The sequence below is a fragment of the Drosophila eugracilis genome, unplaced genomic scaffold (assembly GCF_018153835.1).
Source record: "Drosophila eugracilis isolate 14026-0451.02 unplaced genomic scaffold, ASM1815383v1 contig_1765, whole genome shotgun sequence".
Lineage (NCBI taxonomy): Eukaryota > Metazoa > Arthropoda > Insecta > Diptera > Drosophilidae > Drosophila > Drosophila eugracilis.
Window position 1 is genome coordinate 6507315 of NW_024572605.1, and position 14828 is coordinate 6522142.

Sequence of the window (14828 nt, forward strand, 5' to 3'; positions counted from 1 at the left end):
GAGTTCTGTTCGGCATGCCTTAAAGAGCATGGGCGCCGATAAATATTACAGCAAGTTTATACCCTAGTCCGCACTAAATGTATCTCTAATGCTGCAGCCAATGCCCATTTGCGGTTTAGTTAACTACTTTTGTACATTGAGACATCGATTTGATCTATGTGGCTTATGTGGTTGCAGTTATACAGTTACAGCAGTATACTCGTACAGATCTATATAAATAGGTTTCTGGGGTGCTAGGCATAAGCTTAACTAGTTATTCTCTCGAGACACTGGAATGCATTTCATCATCGTCATCGTTGACTAAAATTTTCTTATAAAACTGCCATAAGTGCATTAACTAACATTTTTAAGTGAGTGTTGATGTGTTTTTTTTTTTGGTTTTTTTTTTTTTTTTTTTATGGTATATGGTATGTGTTATGTTGTTGTGTAGGTACATTGTTTGCATTAGCTACTTTCTAAGGAGCCTATATAGCTGGGATCGAATTGAGTTTGAGAGGGACTTGGTATGTGCGTCGCCTGACACTATGCTACAAGGTTGTGTTAGCCGCGAACGCTGGTTCATATAGCTCATTGAATTTGGTACAGTTGCCGATATTCGATCCTCGGTCCAAACTAGCCTTAATTAGTTAAATCTAAACTCTAGCTCTAGATTCTAGATTCTAGATTCTAGATTCTGTTGTTTTTCGAATTAAGTTTCTTTCATTAGGTTCTAATAGTTTGTTTTTCGTTTTGTTTTACTTTTGAATGCATTTTTGGTTCTTACATATATAGTTTATATACAAATTCTTTGATTTCCTTGTTTTATATATATATGTATGTATACATATTTGTTGTTGTTTTTTTTTTTTGTAAAGCATTAGAGTATACCAAAGCCCGTTCCAATTTATGTTATGAAAACCATTTCACTTTCTTGGCTTGTTTATCGCCTTCTAACTTTCCTATAATTGTGTAAAACATTACTAGTAGTTGTGGATCTGAGTTTGAGTGTGTGTGTGTGTGTATAGTACAAGACATTGATAGCACCTTCATATATGTATCTATATGGGGTTTATGTGGGTCACGGGGAAGTTCCTCCCAATGGTAAGGGGAAGCTAAACCGAGCTGAAGCCCAATTAAATGGTCATACCTAAGGTATTTACATGGTTTCTAGCATTTAAGCCTGATCTATTTGATAGTTTGCTATGTCTGGCTGCTCCTCGGGGATATGCTTAGAACTAGGCATCAGATATATACAGTTTTACAGTTTGCTAAATCATCGTCCCACCTAACCAATAGTTTAACTACATTTGTTGTTCCCAAAACACAATTTGCCGCGGCTTTCTTTGTGCAAAGCCGACATATTCATAGCTTAAAACTAATTGCAAAATATGCAATATACAATATATATATTATATATAGATCTATATAATCCCTAGGGAAAAACTGATAAGCACGCGCCACTCCCTAGTGAACAATTGAACTTACGATACTAACTTAATGGGACTCGAAATGGATTACTATTCACCGGGAACACACACCACAGACAGCCTTTTTGGGGTGGGTGGGTTTAGTTGGTTGGGTTCCTAATACTTTCGCTCTGCCTAGAACTTATCTCTACGGGTGTGTCTGTGTGTGCTGGCCGTGTTCTATATCCACTTGTTTTTCGACATGGAGGAGCGGAGTCGGCGCCCCCACATCAGGTTGTATCATACGATCGTTCCCTGCAAATGTTGTGGCGATGACACTTGAGATGACTGCTGTCCCAGCGAATCCTGTGGCTGCAGTGATCCACTTGCCCCTGAAGAAGTACTTGGTCCGGGTCCTAGGTCAGCAGTATTAATGGCCAATGAGGAGCCGCCGCCTAGCATGCCACCGGTGGAGGAACCTGCTCCAGATGGATTGATGCCACCACCACCGCCTCCGCCAACCACACAAGGAACACCCAACATGGGTGTGGGCTCCTCGGGCGGCGTTACCTGCAAGGAGATTTGGTTCTGGGAGAGAAGTTAGTCTCCTGGGTGATTACAAATATCATAATAGCACCCACCTCCATGCCAATGCTACCGTTTAGGGATATCTTAATGGGATTGCTATGGTTCGTTGCCTGCATGAGGGTAGTGAAGTGACTTATGCCGATCTCCTCCAGCGACGACTTTCTCCGGCCGTGGCTGACGCCGACGCTGGGAAGGCCCTGTCGCAGGGACGAGGATCGACGGAGCAGGATATCGTTGTCGATCTGCAAGAGGAGCAAGCATGGGGAAATATCCACCAAGAGTGGCGGCCATTAGTGGGGTTAGTAAGCCCAAAACCGATACATTATGATACCAACAAAACTCAATTACGTTTACACATACAAATTGGCTATAGTTGCAGTTAAGATTACAGTTACTCAAAGAAATAAACGAACACATTAAGAAGAAACACATGAACTTCAACTCGAAATGCGGCTCGATGGTGGGGCTGTAATATTTATCTGTTTTGATTCGGACTCTGGGATGAAACGTATTATTTCATGAGTTCCTTGACTTAGTGATTATCCTCTCTTGAGTGCGAACTATGACTATGATTTATTGTTGTTGTTGATTGTTGCAGTTGTTCTTGCGGTTGCTGCTGTTGATTGTTGCAGTTGCAGTATGGCTGCCGTGCTGTTTTTTGGTGGGGTGTTCTGCGGCTTTGAAACGTGTACCCAGAATTTTGATGCTCAGTGTTAAAAGTGCAAATGCTTTGCCCCCAGAAAGGGCAAAGGCAACGGGGTGAACACATTCGTTTGTTTTTAGCCAATTTGTTAAGAACTCAACAATAAAACCAAGCTTAGACTAAAGTGTTAAGGAAGTTTGTGGTGTTTCTTGAGACTCAGTAAGGAGCTCAATTTAGAGATTGGAAGATTAGGTTTATACTGCGATTTGATTTTGATTATTTAAGTTTTTGTTTTGGGATATTTAGTAATCGCACCATAAAACTACATCATTATGTGTTCTTGGTGTTGTTGAACAAAAATCGAACAAACCAACGTGAATCGTATCAAATCAAACAAACAAATATATAGAGAGAGAGAGGGAAATAGGGTGGTGTGTGTTCGGTGTGTGTGTGTGGGTGTAATAGGAATAATAGCCAACCCGCAATGAGTTACTCCGTCCACGCTGATTGCCAACCACCGTCGGACTGTCGGGTAGAGAAAGAGAATTCGATTTAATTTGCTGCATCGGGGGGCTACAGCGTTGCGAGGATGATCCATACCCGGCCAACGTCTGAACGCTTTGCATTTGCATGGGGTTCAAGCCGGCGATGCCGGATCCTCGACGCGATCCAGCCCCGACGGCGGTGTTGGCCATGTTCATGTTCATCTGCGGCATCTGGGGACCGCACGTGGCACCCAGGTTAATGTTCGAGCAGAACGAGATGTTCGATTTGCGGCGCGAGTTGTGTCGCTCGAAGGTCTTTTGCGCCGAGAACGGTGAAGGCCTCACCAGGTATCTAAGGAAATAAGGTACAGCATGTAGGAATATGTTAACTGATAAACAAGAGCCTGTATTGCTATTTTAAGATTAATGTTATAAGTTAAGGCTGATTTTCTGTGTAAGCTTAAGTAGATTTTAACTCACATGAGATCGCCCTCCTCCAGTTTGAGATCACAGCTCGGGTTGATTATCACATAGGACAGGTGGTTGCGCTTTTCGCTCACATCATCGTAGTCGATGGTCGGCAGATTCAGAGACTCCATACGACTTCTTACTAGATTCGCGATCTCGGCGCGCTCGATCTGCTGAGCATGGTTGTCCCTCGCCTCGTCGGCCAGGTTGATGGAATACTAAAATAGTTGGGTAGTTTCTTAGCACAAAGCCTTTAGGTGTATGATTAACACAGAGATTCAGGCCAGTTAGGGTTCTAACTTCAATTTTGGTAACCAAAAGTTAATAGAAATTGAACCCAAGCTGGCCTGTAGTATATATGCTATCTGATCCTGAGTGAGTGTCATTGTTGTGCTGAAATGCAGACGGATGGAGCGTTGACTGACCGATGGGCTTCATCGTCGCTTGCTGGTTTAGTTGTTTTAGTTGCAGTGAATCATGCTACCATACAAAGAACATCATGCTGCAGAAGCCAGAATGGAATCAAGACGGACCTACCTGGGGACCTACCCAAACTTTACTCATAAACCCAAACCTTCAACGCATGGAAAATCAGTCGCTTGGTGGAAAATGAAGAATGCTATCGTGTGGAGAGTTACTTACGGATGATCCCTTGCGCTCCGAGCAACCGCCCAGGCAGTTGACCGACCGCTGACGCTGCGTTTGAGGCCGGAAGCTGCTGGCGCCACCTGTTGCCGACCCCGGCGGACGATAGGTGACCCCGCGCAGCATTTCCGTGGAGTCCTTCGTCGAGTCGGGCGTGCCGGTCTCCTCGTCGTACTGAGGCATGCCCATGATTTGTTTGGTGTATGCAAATTCGAGTTCGATGAGTTCGGTTAAACACAAAATGATTTACATATTTAATTGGTTTTTAATTGAAATGGCAAATTGCTTTCACTGCTTTCAGTGTTCCAGTATATGCATGTGTGTGTGTGTGAGAGAGAGTATATGTGTGTGTGTATGGTTTGGTGATTGAATTGTGGCCTTAGCAAAATTGTTAACATTTAGGTTGTTTAGGCATGCCGTGGAAAGGAAACACGCAAAAGTTCGTTTCCCCCTTCCGCTAACGGTGAAATTATAGAATTTAAAGGAAATTAAAACACGCGATTCATTGATTTAAGAAGCCAGAAAGCAAAAAGTTTCTCAAACCAAAAACGTTTTTTAAACTCTAGGAAAGAAGGTGCTGGGCAAGCGTTAGGCGTTTTGTTTTCCAACTCTGGGAATTGGGTAAAAACAAAGTTTGCGACTTTTGGGAATACTTTTCATCTACTTTCTGAGGTTGTTCTAGTCTAATTAAATTAATTTGTTTTTTTTTCTCTTTTTGTGTTTGCCAATTAACCCAAAATTGTTTTCCCTTCGTTGACGCGGCTGACTCTTATTGATTTTTGAAATCGAGCAAGCATTTTTAATGAGCAATCAGCGTGAGCGTCAAGGCTGGGACACAAACTTTGAGTAATTGGTGGAGTTTCTATGCCAGAGAAAATGGGTTAGAGAAAATCAGAACTGCAAGGCCTGGCACAGTAAACAAATGCAATCAGCTAATTAAAAGGCGGCATGCAAACATCAAACTGCAACGGAAACGGAAAAGGAACCAGAAACAAAACATAAACCGAAATCAAATGAAAAAGCCGGAAAAGCCAAACATGCAGCAGCCAACAGGTCACGCAATTAGGACCAAAGGGAACTGGATTGGAGCTACCACTACCCACTCCCAAGGACAACAACTACGACTAGACTACACACAGTTACACACAACGAATTGGAGGCCAGGCTAATGGGGCAGGCATATGAGATTGTATGAAGTGTGGATTGTTTTTTATTTTGTTTTCATTTTCATTTTGTTTTTTTTTCTTTTCGCTTTGGGGAACTCACTGCGTGCGTGTGCGTCAGGTCCAATACAAACGCAAATCAATTGTTTAATTTGTACAACGGGGCGTATGTGTAATGTGTATGAGTAATTTCATTGACCTGATCTAATATGCTCACAGAATGCTGGCTAATGTGGTTCTGACTGTCTGATCTGTTTGCCTAACGAATGACGAGTTGATGCTGTGACGGCGAAACTTAATTCAAAAACGAAACGGGCGATTTGGATATATGTGTGTTAGTCCTGCAATCCGATTGCAGCAAGGTCAGAGCTACTGATACTGATAAAGTAAACAAAATGAGGTGGGACAATCTGAACCGCAACTGCAATGGGAGTGGGAGTCGTAATCGGAATCGAAATCAGCACGCTATGCTTTTTTATTGATAATATATATATATATTTTAGATATGTAGGAAAGTTTACTTTAAAGGGAGCAAATCTATATCTTTACCAATTTGGTCATTTACGTATAGAAATTGAATGGGATTATATATACTTGGATATATATAATTAAGTATATGTATAGAAAGAGAGACAGAGAGCGAGAGAGGATTACAGGTTAACGTATGCACTTAACAATATTCGAGGTAAATATGCAAAACTTCGTATGATGAACAGACTTGAGACTCAATGCAGTTAGTAGTAAAGCGTAAGCGTGTGATTGATAAAACAAAAACTATAAAACCAACTTAGGGATAGTTCAAATCAAAAAACCGAACAGAACAAAACAGAATTTCGATTAGGCCTCATCTTCATCTGGGGGAACTCAATTTGTTAATTGGCAACTAAAGTTAAAAATTGATAATTTTTCCGGTTTAATTTGCTTTTTCGCTGTGTTTCGGTGTGTGTACCTAATCGCAGCTCGAGATACGAATAAGTGAGCAAGAGACAAGTAAAAGGCTATAGTTAGAGTAGAGCTAGGAAGATAGAGTTAGACATAGAGAAACAGAGAGAGATAGAGAGATATATAGTCAGGCTAAGTGTGGGCGAGTGAGTGAGTGAGCTGTGTTAGTTGGGTTAGAAATACGAGTAGATGTCTCTTGAGTGTCCTGCAGAGTCGTACCCAATTGGGTGCGCGATTTTGAAGCTTGATCTTTGGGATCTTGAGATTTGCTATTGTTTGTTTACCCTTGGACTCACCGATGGACGCAACCGCACACAATGCCTGCTGAAGGCCGAGAAGGGTCCCCATCTCTCGACCGGCGAGTTACTCACATGAGACGTGTCCGCATTCGAAGTGTCCTGCGTGCGGTAAATACCAATCGGTATTTCGCAGGTGGTCGAGCACAGCTTCTGATAAAGTCTTCCGTATGTGCGTATCCACATGTCGTCCTTGGTGATGCGCATCTGTGGGATAAACGGGATAAAGTTGAGACTTGTTTTAGCCTTCCATCTCCTGATTAGCACTCACCGAGGTCAGAAATCCACTGCCTGGGGCCTGGTCAATGCCCAGCAGTAACCGCACAAAGGTAATCACATAGTCCTTCACGAAGGCCTGGTACAACAGGGTGTCCAACATGGAGGCACTGAACACGGCTCCTGCGGCGAACGGCAGCCGGAACATGTAGGAGATGTGCGACCCGCGCTCCTTCTCGCGCTGCAATTAAGTGAGCGGCAAATTAACCAAATGTCAGCTGAAAGGATGGGCGTGGGGCCAACGCGCTACCGACCTTCTCCATTTTGCTGAGATGAAGGGCATACTTGTCGTGGGCCCGGAACTGCATGAATCTCATGTTGGAACTTTGGGACAGCTCGGTGATGCTCTTGATGCTGGGAAAGAATCTGGAAAGAGATTTAAGGATTAAGATTTACTTTCAAGTCTACAGTTTTTCTAGCAATCCTTTCACTTACTTAAACATATTCTGAACGGCTACAATGGTGTTGCAGTCGGAGAGGGAATCTTCTTCAGCTGAGTTGGAAAGCTCCTTGTTGACCACCACCACACTTTCAGCTAAAGTGATGCCAGCTCTCAGCAGATCGTCCAGACAGTCGATTGAGCCCAGCATCCAGTAGACCTAGCACACAGAGAAATCAACATCTTCCATCTAGAAGAAAGTAATATAAACCTACCAAAGGAAAGTATGAGAGGGCATCTAGGAAGGCCACATCTGGCCTTCTCTCCAGGAGCAGTATGATGGGGTTCAACGAGGTTTTCGATCGGAAATGAGCTCTCAGCGGGATGATGAAGTTGTATATGCCATTGGAGGCATAATCCGCGGCCAGGATGATGGTCTTGTTTTGCCACTGATACTCCTTGGCATTCCGATAGCTACAGTGCTCGCAGACCTACGAAAGAGATTGGTTTTAAACCTAATGAAATGGCCAGGCGGGTCGTGTAAATGTCTAACCTGAGCCAACTGCAGACAGCAGAGGGGCTTCTTCTCTTTGAGCAGGTAACACAGCGTAGGACTCACGCCAATGAAGGGTGACACGGGCGGAAAACCCTTGACGATGCTGGAATGGCAGACGATTCTTGGTTAGACGTGACCTCCCAGTGGACAAGTCGGTTGGGCTGCAGGTTATCAAGGTGGTGGGTGGTGGCGGTGATGTTTACGAGTGGGGAAACAAGCAGATTGTGCTGGGACTCAAAAGATTTAGCTACGAGTTGGGAAATTGTGTTGGGTGTTTCTGGGGGGAAATATGCAAACTACGAGCAGATCCAAAGCATTCACTACGAATTAACAAAATGGTGAAACTTAAAGTGTGTGATTTCCGGAAAACCCTGCAGTTCTGCTCCTTCGACGAAACTTTATCGCTCCCGGCGAGCTCTTTAGAAATGAATACACAATTGAAGCCGAAAAACAAAAACAAAGCCAAGGAACAAGCAGAAGCAAATGCAGATGAGATGCACAGATGCACAGATGCACCAAGAGCAACCAAGTGTCACGACAAACAGCCACCTGGCGAACAGCATGGAATCTCGAGTTCTTCCTCAGTTGGTCCAAGGTAAACGGCGGCGTCATTAAAAGATGTCCTGCGGCAGGCAAACAAAAGCAACAACAACGAACGAACAGCAACAACGAGACAAGAACTCTTCAACAAATGGCGTGTGTCCGCAGAATGTCCTTTCCCACCCACATAGTTTCCCGCTCACCTCCAATCAGTCAGACTTACCAGGAGTAGTCGTAGACCCAAACCGGACGCACCGTTCGACGTGTCTCTACGGAACTGCTCGACGTGAATGCCGTTGCCCCACTTCCTGCTGCCATTGCTGCTGTTGTTGCTGCCACCGCCGGTGCTGTTGTTGTTGTTGTTGTGGTGGTGGAGCAACTGCAGGAGCAACATCGTTGCAATTGTCGCCTTCGTGCCGCCAATCTGGCCAAGGCTCCACCACCCAGACCCAAACCCATGCCCATTCCCATTCCAGGCACTGAACGGCACTCACTGTCGCAGCTGTAGCTCTTTTTCATGACACGCCTGCGCAACTGGGGCAGATACTCCTCGGATGGCAGTGCGGTGGCAAAGTCAACCGAATCAGCATTAGTTACGGATTCACCTGGCGAATCACCAGGATAAACATCATCGCCAGCTGGTGGAGCAGCAGCAACAGCAGCCGTGGAAGCGGAAGCAGTGGCATTGCAGAAGCTGCAACCGCGCTGATACGAATCCTCCGAGGAGCTCATGATGAGCGAATAGGTTCGCGATTGGGGAAAATGCCCGCCCAAGCAGCTGAGGCGAAGTTTTCGATTTTCGTTTAGTTTGATGTGTTCATAAGGATTGTGGTTACAAATAGGGAAGGGGGGTCTAGTGTCTAGTGCTTAAATACAACATATACAATTTACATTCAGTTAGGTCTCACAATCCTTAGCGATCGAGTTGGTACAGAAATTCACTAATGCAGAACTTCGATCGTTTTGGATTGCAGAAATCAGACTAGCATGGTCTATGTACACAGATTCATGTTCAATGTTAGTTTCTCGTGGAAAATTTGTTTAGCTAAAAAGTATAGTTAGTGATACACATACGTGGTACAATCTGAGGGTTAAACTCTATGTAGATAGAGACACTACACTGGGAAGGGTGGATACGGTGCCTCGGAATAGTGACAAAAAGAGGGATTCTTAGGGATCCGATTAGAGGGGCGATACTTACGCAATCTTCTCGGATGGCGAACGCCAGGGCATCTCGTCATCGATCTCATCATCACTCTCGTCCCCCTCCTCACCATCGTCATTGCCAGCGATGCTGAACGAGGAGGAGGTGAACATATCGGGCACGGGCAGGATCGAGGGACGTCTACTACCTGGGCAGAGAAGCGGTAATTTGAAGTGAAATTTCCATAAAAAAGGATTTCTAGTCGATTAGTCGTAAATAATAGTTTAAGATATCCTAAAGTGGAACCCCTTTTCGTTAGTTAAAGTTGATGAGAATTTTACGTGAATCTATTAAGCTCAAACTGCTAATAATCCTGGCTAATGAATATAAAGTTAACTTACCCCTCCGCTGGTTGAGCACATCCGGACTGAGCAGGTTGGGATTGTTGGCAAAGGGCACGTCTAGGTGATTGCCCGTGGTGGTCAGTGTGGCTGGTGTGATACTGAGCGATGTGCCCATACTGTGGGCACTACCCAAGCCAAGGCCTCCACCACCACCCGAACCACCGGCCATGCTCGGGGATCCCATTGTCTGGGATGGAGGCGGCAGGGTCGTTGTGGTTATCGTCGCCGCCGTCTGGGTCACCGTAGTGTCCTTGAGGTTCTGCCTGGAGTCCGAGATTATCACAGCCGTCGGATTATCGCTGGCTGGATGGGGAGAGAGCAGCGGAAAGTGCAATTAGTCTCGGTCCAACTTGCCGATCAATATCCATTCTAATTACAGCTACTTTGGCGCTTGCTATACAGGCTAAAATGTCCACTAATTTCAGCTGAGCGACAAAATAAAAGGTGATAGAGAAAAAAGGGCAGTAAAAAAGGCAAAGTTGGGGGAGGAGAATCTACAAGACAAACCTGGGGAAAACAACTCGTTAAAAGTCCTCGACAAGCTTGCACTGGCCGGGAAACTTTCGGCAAAGTGATTAAGGTGCAACTTGGCCAAAATGTTGTCTTTCCCTTTCTGCCAATAGTTTTTGGTTACTTAATTACAGGGACGTCAGGACGGAGTTGATAAAAGGGGTTTAGCTACAGGATTGGGGGGAAAGGCTCTTAATTTGAACGCACAACAAGCTAAACTATTTCTATGAAGCTAATTTACACGAATTGTTGCGTGAGGTGGATATATTATTTACAGCCATTTCTAGACATACAAAACTCATGCTCACACACACAGATATGTACCAACACAAATACCAAGACAAACAGAACGAAATGCAAAGACAGGCGGAAGAAGAAAATGATGGGCGGAAGTTGAAAAAGTGATGTTTGAGCAAAAAGACAACTACGAAACGTGAGCAAGAAAAAGTAGAAGAAGGCAAGTAAAAAATGAAGCAAACAACAAAAATAGTTTTGCATAGAGTGGCAAAAGAAGAATAAAGGAAAAAGGGCAAGGCTAGGTTAGGTGTGGTCATTAGGGTGGACCTTGGTAGTACAATTTTATAAACTTTTAATGTTATAAAAATATTTTTAACATTTATTTCTTATGATTTTTAACAAATAATATTTACAAAAAGATTATGTGCAAGTTTTCATGGTGTTAAAAATATCAAGCTAGAATATTTTTGATAAATAGAAATTATCAATATTATTATTATTGTTATATTATATAATATTATTAAAAAATATTATTTAAAAGATTTGTACAAAAAACTTAAACCTTAGTTTTTTTCTGTTTCTTGGTCCACCCTAGTGTTCATGTTTGGGTTTTTATATTACTCGTGTGTATGTGAGAAGAAGGAATGCAGAAACGGGTTTTGATGGCGGCGGAAATGTGTTCTGACATGGGTAGCGGAGAATGTGAGTTATATGGGGCTGGGGCTTTAAAGGCAGCTCAAGCTCCAAAATCGAGACAGCAAGAGAGCAATGGCGGAAGATATAGCTTGGATGTGTGGGAACGCTGAATTGGTTTAATTTTTTAGGTGAGTGATAGAGTTAGGCAAAGAACGTGAACGAAATATTTGTGATTTGCTTCATTTTTTTAAGAAAATGTTTTGTATTCCAAAGATGCGGGTTTTTTTTTCTTGACTTGCAGGTTTTTATATTTATTTATTTTTATTTTTTGTTTGTATTACTTTCGCTTGGGGTTTTGGTATTTCTGGTGTCACACTCACGCACAAATAGTGATGCAAACTCGCCACTGTCTGGTGTTTGCATTGGCGGATGCGATTGCGGATACGGATACGGTTGCAAGTGGGTGGTGCCGGTGGTGCCACCACCACTATCGTAACTGGGACTGTGGGGCACACGCACACAAACAGACGGCACTGGTGGTGGTGCGGCTGCGGCGGTTGAGGTTGCATTTATTGTTGCTGTTGTTGTTGATGCTGATAGTAATGTTGATGATGTGAAGGTGGTGCTAATTGTTGTTGTTGTTGTTATTGTTGCTTGTACTGTTGTTGTTGTTATTGTTGGATTGGCTGTTGTCATAGTTGATGATGTAGTAGTTTACTTATATTGTTGTACTTAGGCGACATTCATACATTACATTTAACGATCAAATGAGTGTTTATGTGGACTACATGTGTGGAGACTTTGTGGAGGTTTCCCCTTAACCCATGTTTACTATTTCCGAGTTCAATCAAATGTGCAAGAGTTCTGGTGTTAAATCTATTATCTACCACATTTGATTGAAAGCGAAAACGAAAACTGAACCTACATTTGGTTTCTAATGATATAGGAGTTCGAGTATATGTATGTTAATATGTCTGGTTGTAAAACTAGCGTGTGTTTGTGTGTGTGTGGGGTTATAGACATAATCTAACCTAAAATTATCCAATCCTAAGTGAGATCTAAGTTCACCTAAAGGACATTGCCTCTAGAACCTATAAGCGTGTTCTTAAACATCAATTCTCAAATGTTGTATTAATTTTGATATACATTTTGTTAAAGTAACAAAGCCGCTAAGTAACTCCCTCGTAGGAATATATTAATTAACAAATTGAAACCCATACGAAATGATTAAAGTGGAAAGTTTCACGAACACAAAATCAAAATTAAAATCGGGCCAGGCGAATATTATGATTAACGTTAATTCGAGGCAGACTCGCTCGCAAAACACACACTTAAAGCGTTTTCTTTTCATTCAGACAAACCAAACAAACTGAAAAGTCGGGTGGAAACGACAAAGGAAAACTTTTAACTCAGCCTCAAAAATAAGGATTATTGGATAAATGTAATAAGAGAAGAGAAAGAGAGAGAGAGAGACAGAGCAAGAACTTGTTGCTAAATAAGGAAAGCTCATAATTCATATATATATATCATATTTATGTTTGTATGTAAATGGATATATATAGTATAGTAGTTTTGTTCATTCATTCGCTTGAATTTTAAATGGTTGAACCTCACACACACACACACACAATCATACACTCAAGGTCTTAGGGAGAGGGTCTACCCACCAGTTGCAGCAGCGGGGTGGGTGGAGACGGACGAGGAGGGACCGCCTCCAGACCCGCCCCCATCTTTGCCAGCTGCCGTCGGGTCCGATGTTTGATTTTGATTAACGACAAAGGCGGAATTCTCCTCTTTGGTGATGCTCATGTAATAGCACGTGTCATCCTTTTTCATAATGTGCCTGGGTCCCGGATTCAACAGAATGGTCTCCTCGTAGAATTCCGGCAGCTCCGCCGGACGCACGCCCACCAGGGCCACACCATATCTGTATAGAATTGGAATGGGAATTGGATGGAGTTTAGCACGAATTCCGGCTGTGAATTGTGGAGAATTCTCCATTCCGATGCCTTAGGGGTTAACCACTTACTTGCGATGCGAATGGAAACTGGCGTAGGTGAAGCTCTTGCCCTCGTACTCGCCAAAGAATCGACTGTCGCCTAGGACAATGTGGTAGATCTCGTTCCCGGAGCACTTGCCGTACAGTCGATGCCATTCCTCTGGACTCTGCTGGCCCTCCCTGTAGATAATTTAAAGGATCGATATGTATTTGGGATATATGAACTTATAGAGATGTGACTTAGGTTAGGCTCATGTGAAATTCATGAGTCACGGCTCAGTTGGTGTCCCAATTAGCAATTCGCTGACATCTGATTAAACCGGCTTTTCATGCCACACGACCACAGCTCACGGAAACTACAACTGAAAGCCGCATTTAATTGAAGGTTTCGCGGGAAACCACTTCTACCTGAACTCGACCTCCTCGCTCTGCTAATTTTCACACTTGCCAAAGGCGAGCAAAGTTTTTTTGTTTTACTTTGGCATGTCACAAAATGCTTTTAATTAAAACTGGAATTTTAAATTGAATTCCTGTCATGTAAGTGCGAGAGATATAAGGAGGCAAAATATCTCATTTGCTTGCGGTTTACTCGTTAAATCTAAATGAAGTTTTTAGCTATTTCAGGTTTTCTTTACTAGCTTATTAAAGTTTATATTAATTTGTTTCCATTTTAAAGGTGATACAGCTGCTCGGCTTAAGGTATGAAAAATAATATGATGCAGCCAATAAGTATGCTATGATTTAAGCACCAAGTTACAGCCTTAAGTTATTTTAAGCTTTTACTTTAGTATTTGTGTTATTTTTAGCAATTTAACTACAACTTTTTATCGCTTTATGATACAGTTTTTCTTTTTATATCTAGTTTTGTGATTTTTCCTATAAACCTACTCCTTCAACCCATAACTTGGGGAATATGCGGCATGAAAAAAAACTTTCAATAAGCAAAAAGTAAGCACTGAATCATGGCTTTGCCATCTAGCTTTTGCATTTAACCACCCACACTAACTTAAACTAAATTAGCTGGGCCGCAAAAAAAAAACCTATATACTACACTGAATATAAATGTACATAAAGGGCCCGGGGAAAAACGTCTGAATGAGCAATCAAGCGGCTGTGACCTGACCACCGACTCCGCCGGTGACGTGACGCATCCAAGCGAGCCGATGACGCAAAGCGGATAGAGAATTTTTTGCATGTCCTGCGCCAGCAGTACAACCATGCGTATACGTACTGTCCGCGGGATGTGTGGAGCAGCAGGGTGACCAATGTACTGGCGCCGGGACAGGTGCAGTTGTTGGCCAACAGGGCGTACTTGAACTCGTCCTCGCAGACCACGTGCTCCGCGAACTTCACATGCAGCTTGTGCTCAGGTCTGCGGAATGGCGGAAATGCGAAATGGAATTTCCGTAGGATGTGCGATTGGTTGCGTCGCATTTGGCATTTGCAAATGTCGAAAAAAAACAAGGAAAATCGCATTATTCGTGAAAATGATATGGACATCGCAGAAGTAGCAGAATGTGCTGTTAACTCAC

The 14828-nt window shown here is 43.1% G+C and overlaps 1 protein-coding gene across 6 annotated transcripts in view; it reads right to left on the bottom strand.

Moving 5' to 3' along the window:
• Positions 1 to 29: 29 nt before the first annotated feature.
• Positions 30 to 14828, bottom strand: part of LOC108106474 (potassium channel subfamily T member 2) — a 93737-nt gene continuing 78938 nt past the window's right edge. For 2 of the 6 annotated variants that reach the window (XM_017213549.2, XM_017213548.2), the window contains exons 11-26: positions 14528 to 14668; positions 13327 to 13476; positions 12965 to 13224; positions 9912 to 10217; positions 9568 to 9718; positions 7824 to 7929; positions 7546 to 7761; positions 7327 to 7490; positions 7146 to 7257; positions 6887 to 7072; positions 6616 to 6822; positions 4212 to 4388; positions 3582 to 3787; positions 3096 to 3453; positions 2027 to 2215; positions 30 to 1973 (exon numbers count right to left, since the gene is read on the bottom strand). In XM_017213549.2, coding sequence (XP_017069038.1) covers positions 1686 to 1973; positions 2027 to 2215; positions 3096 to 3453; positions 3582 to 3787; positions 4212 to 4388; positions 6616 to 6822; positions 6887 to 7072; positions 7146 to 7257; positions 7327 to 7490; positions 7546 to 7761; positions 7824 to 7929; positions 9568 to 9718; positions 9912 to 10217; positions 12965 to 13224; positions 13327 to 13476; positions 14528 to 14668 — 3217 coding nt within the window. In that variant the 3' untranslated portion in view covers positions 30 to 1685. Of the gene's footprint in view, positions 1974 to 2026; positions 2216 to 3095; positions 3454 to 3581; positions 3788 to 4211; positions 4389 to 6615; positions 6823 to 6886; positions 7073 to 7145; positions 7258 to 7326; positions 7491 to 7545; positions 7762 to 7823; positions 7930 to 8589; positions 9145 to 9567; positions 9719 to 9911; positions 10218 to 11677; positions 11984 to 12964; positions 13225 to 13326; positions 13477 to 14527; positions 14669 to 14828 lie in introns of all 6 variants that reach the window. The other 4 variants (XM_017213550.2, XM_017213552.2, XM_017213551.2 and 1 more) reach the window with 4 other exon arrangements.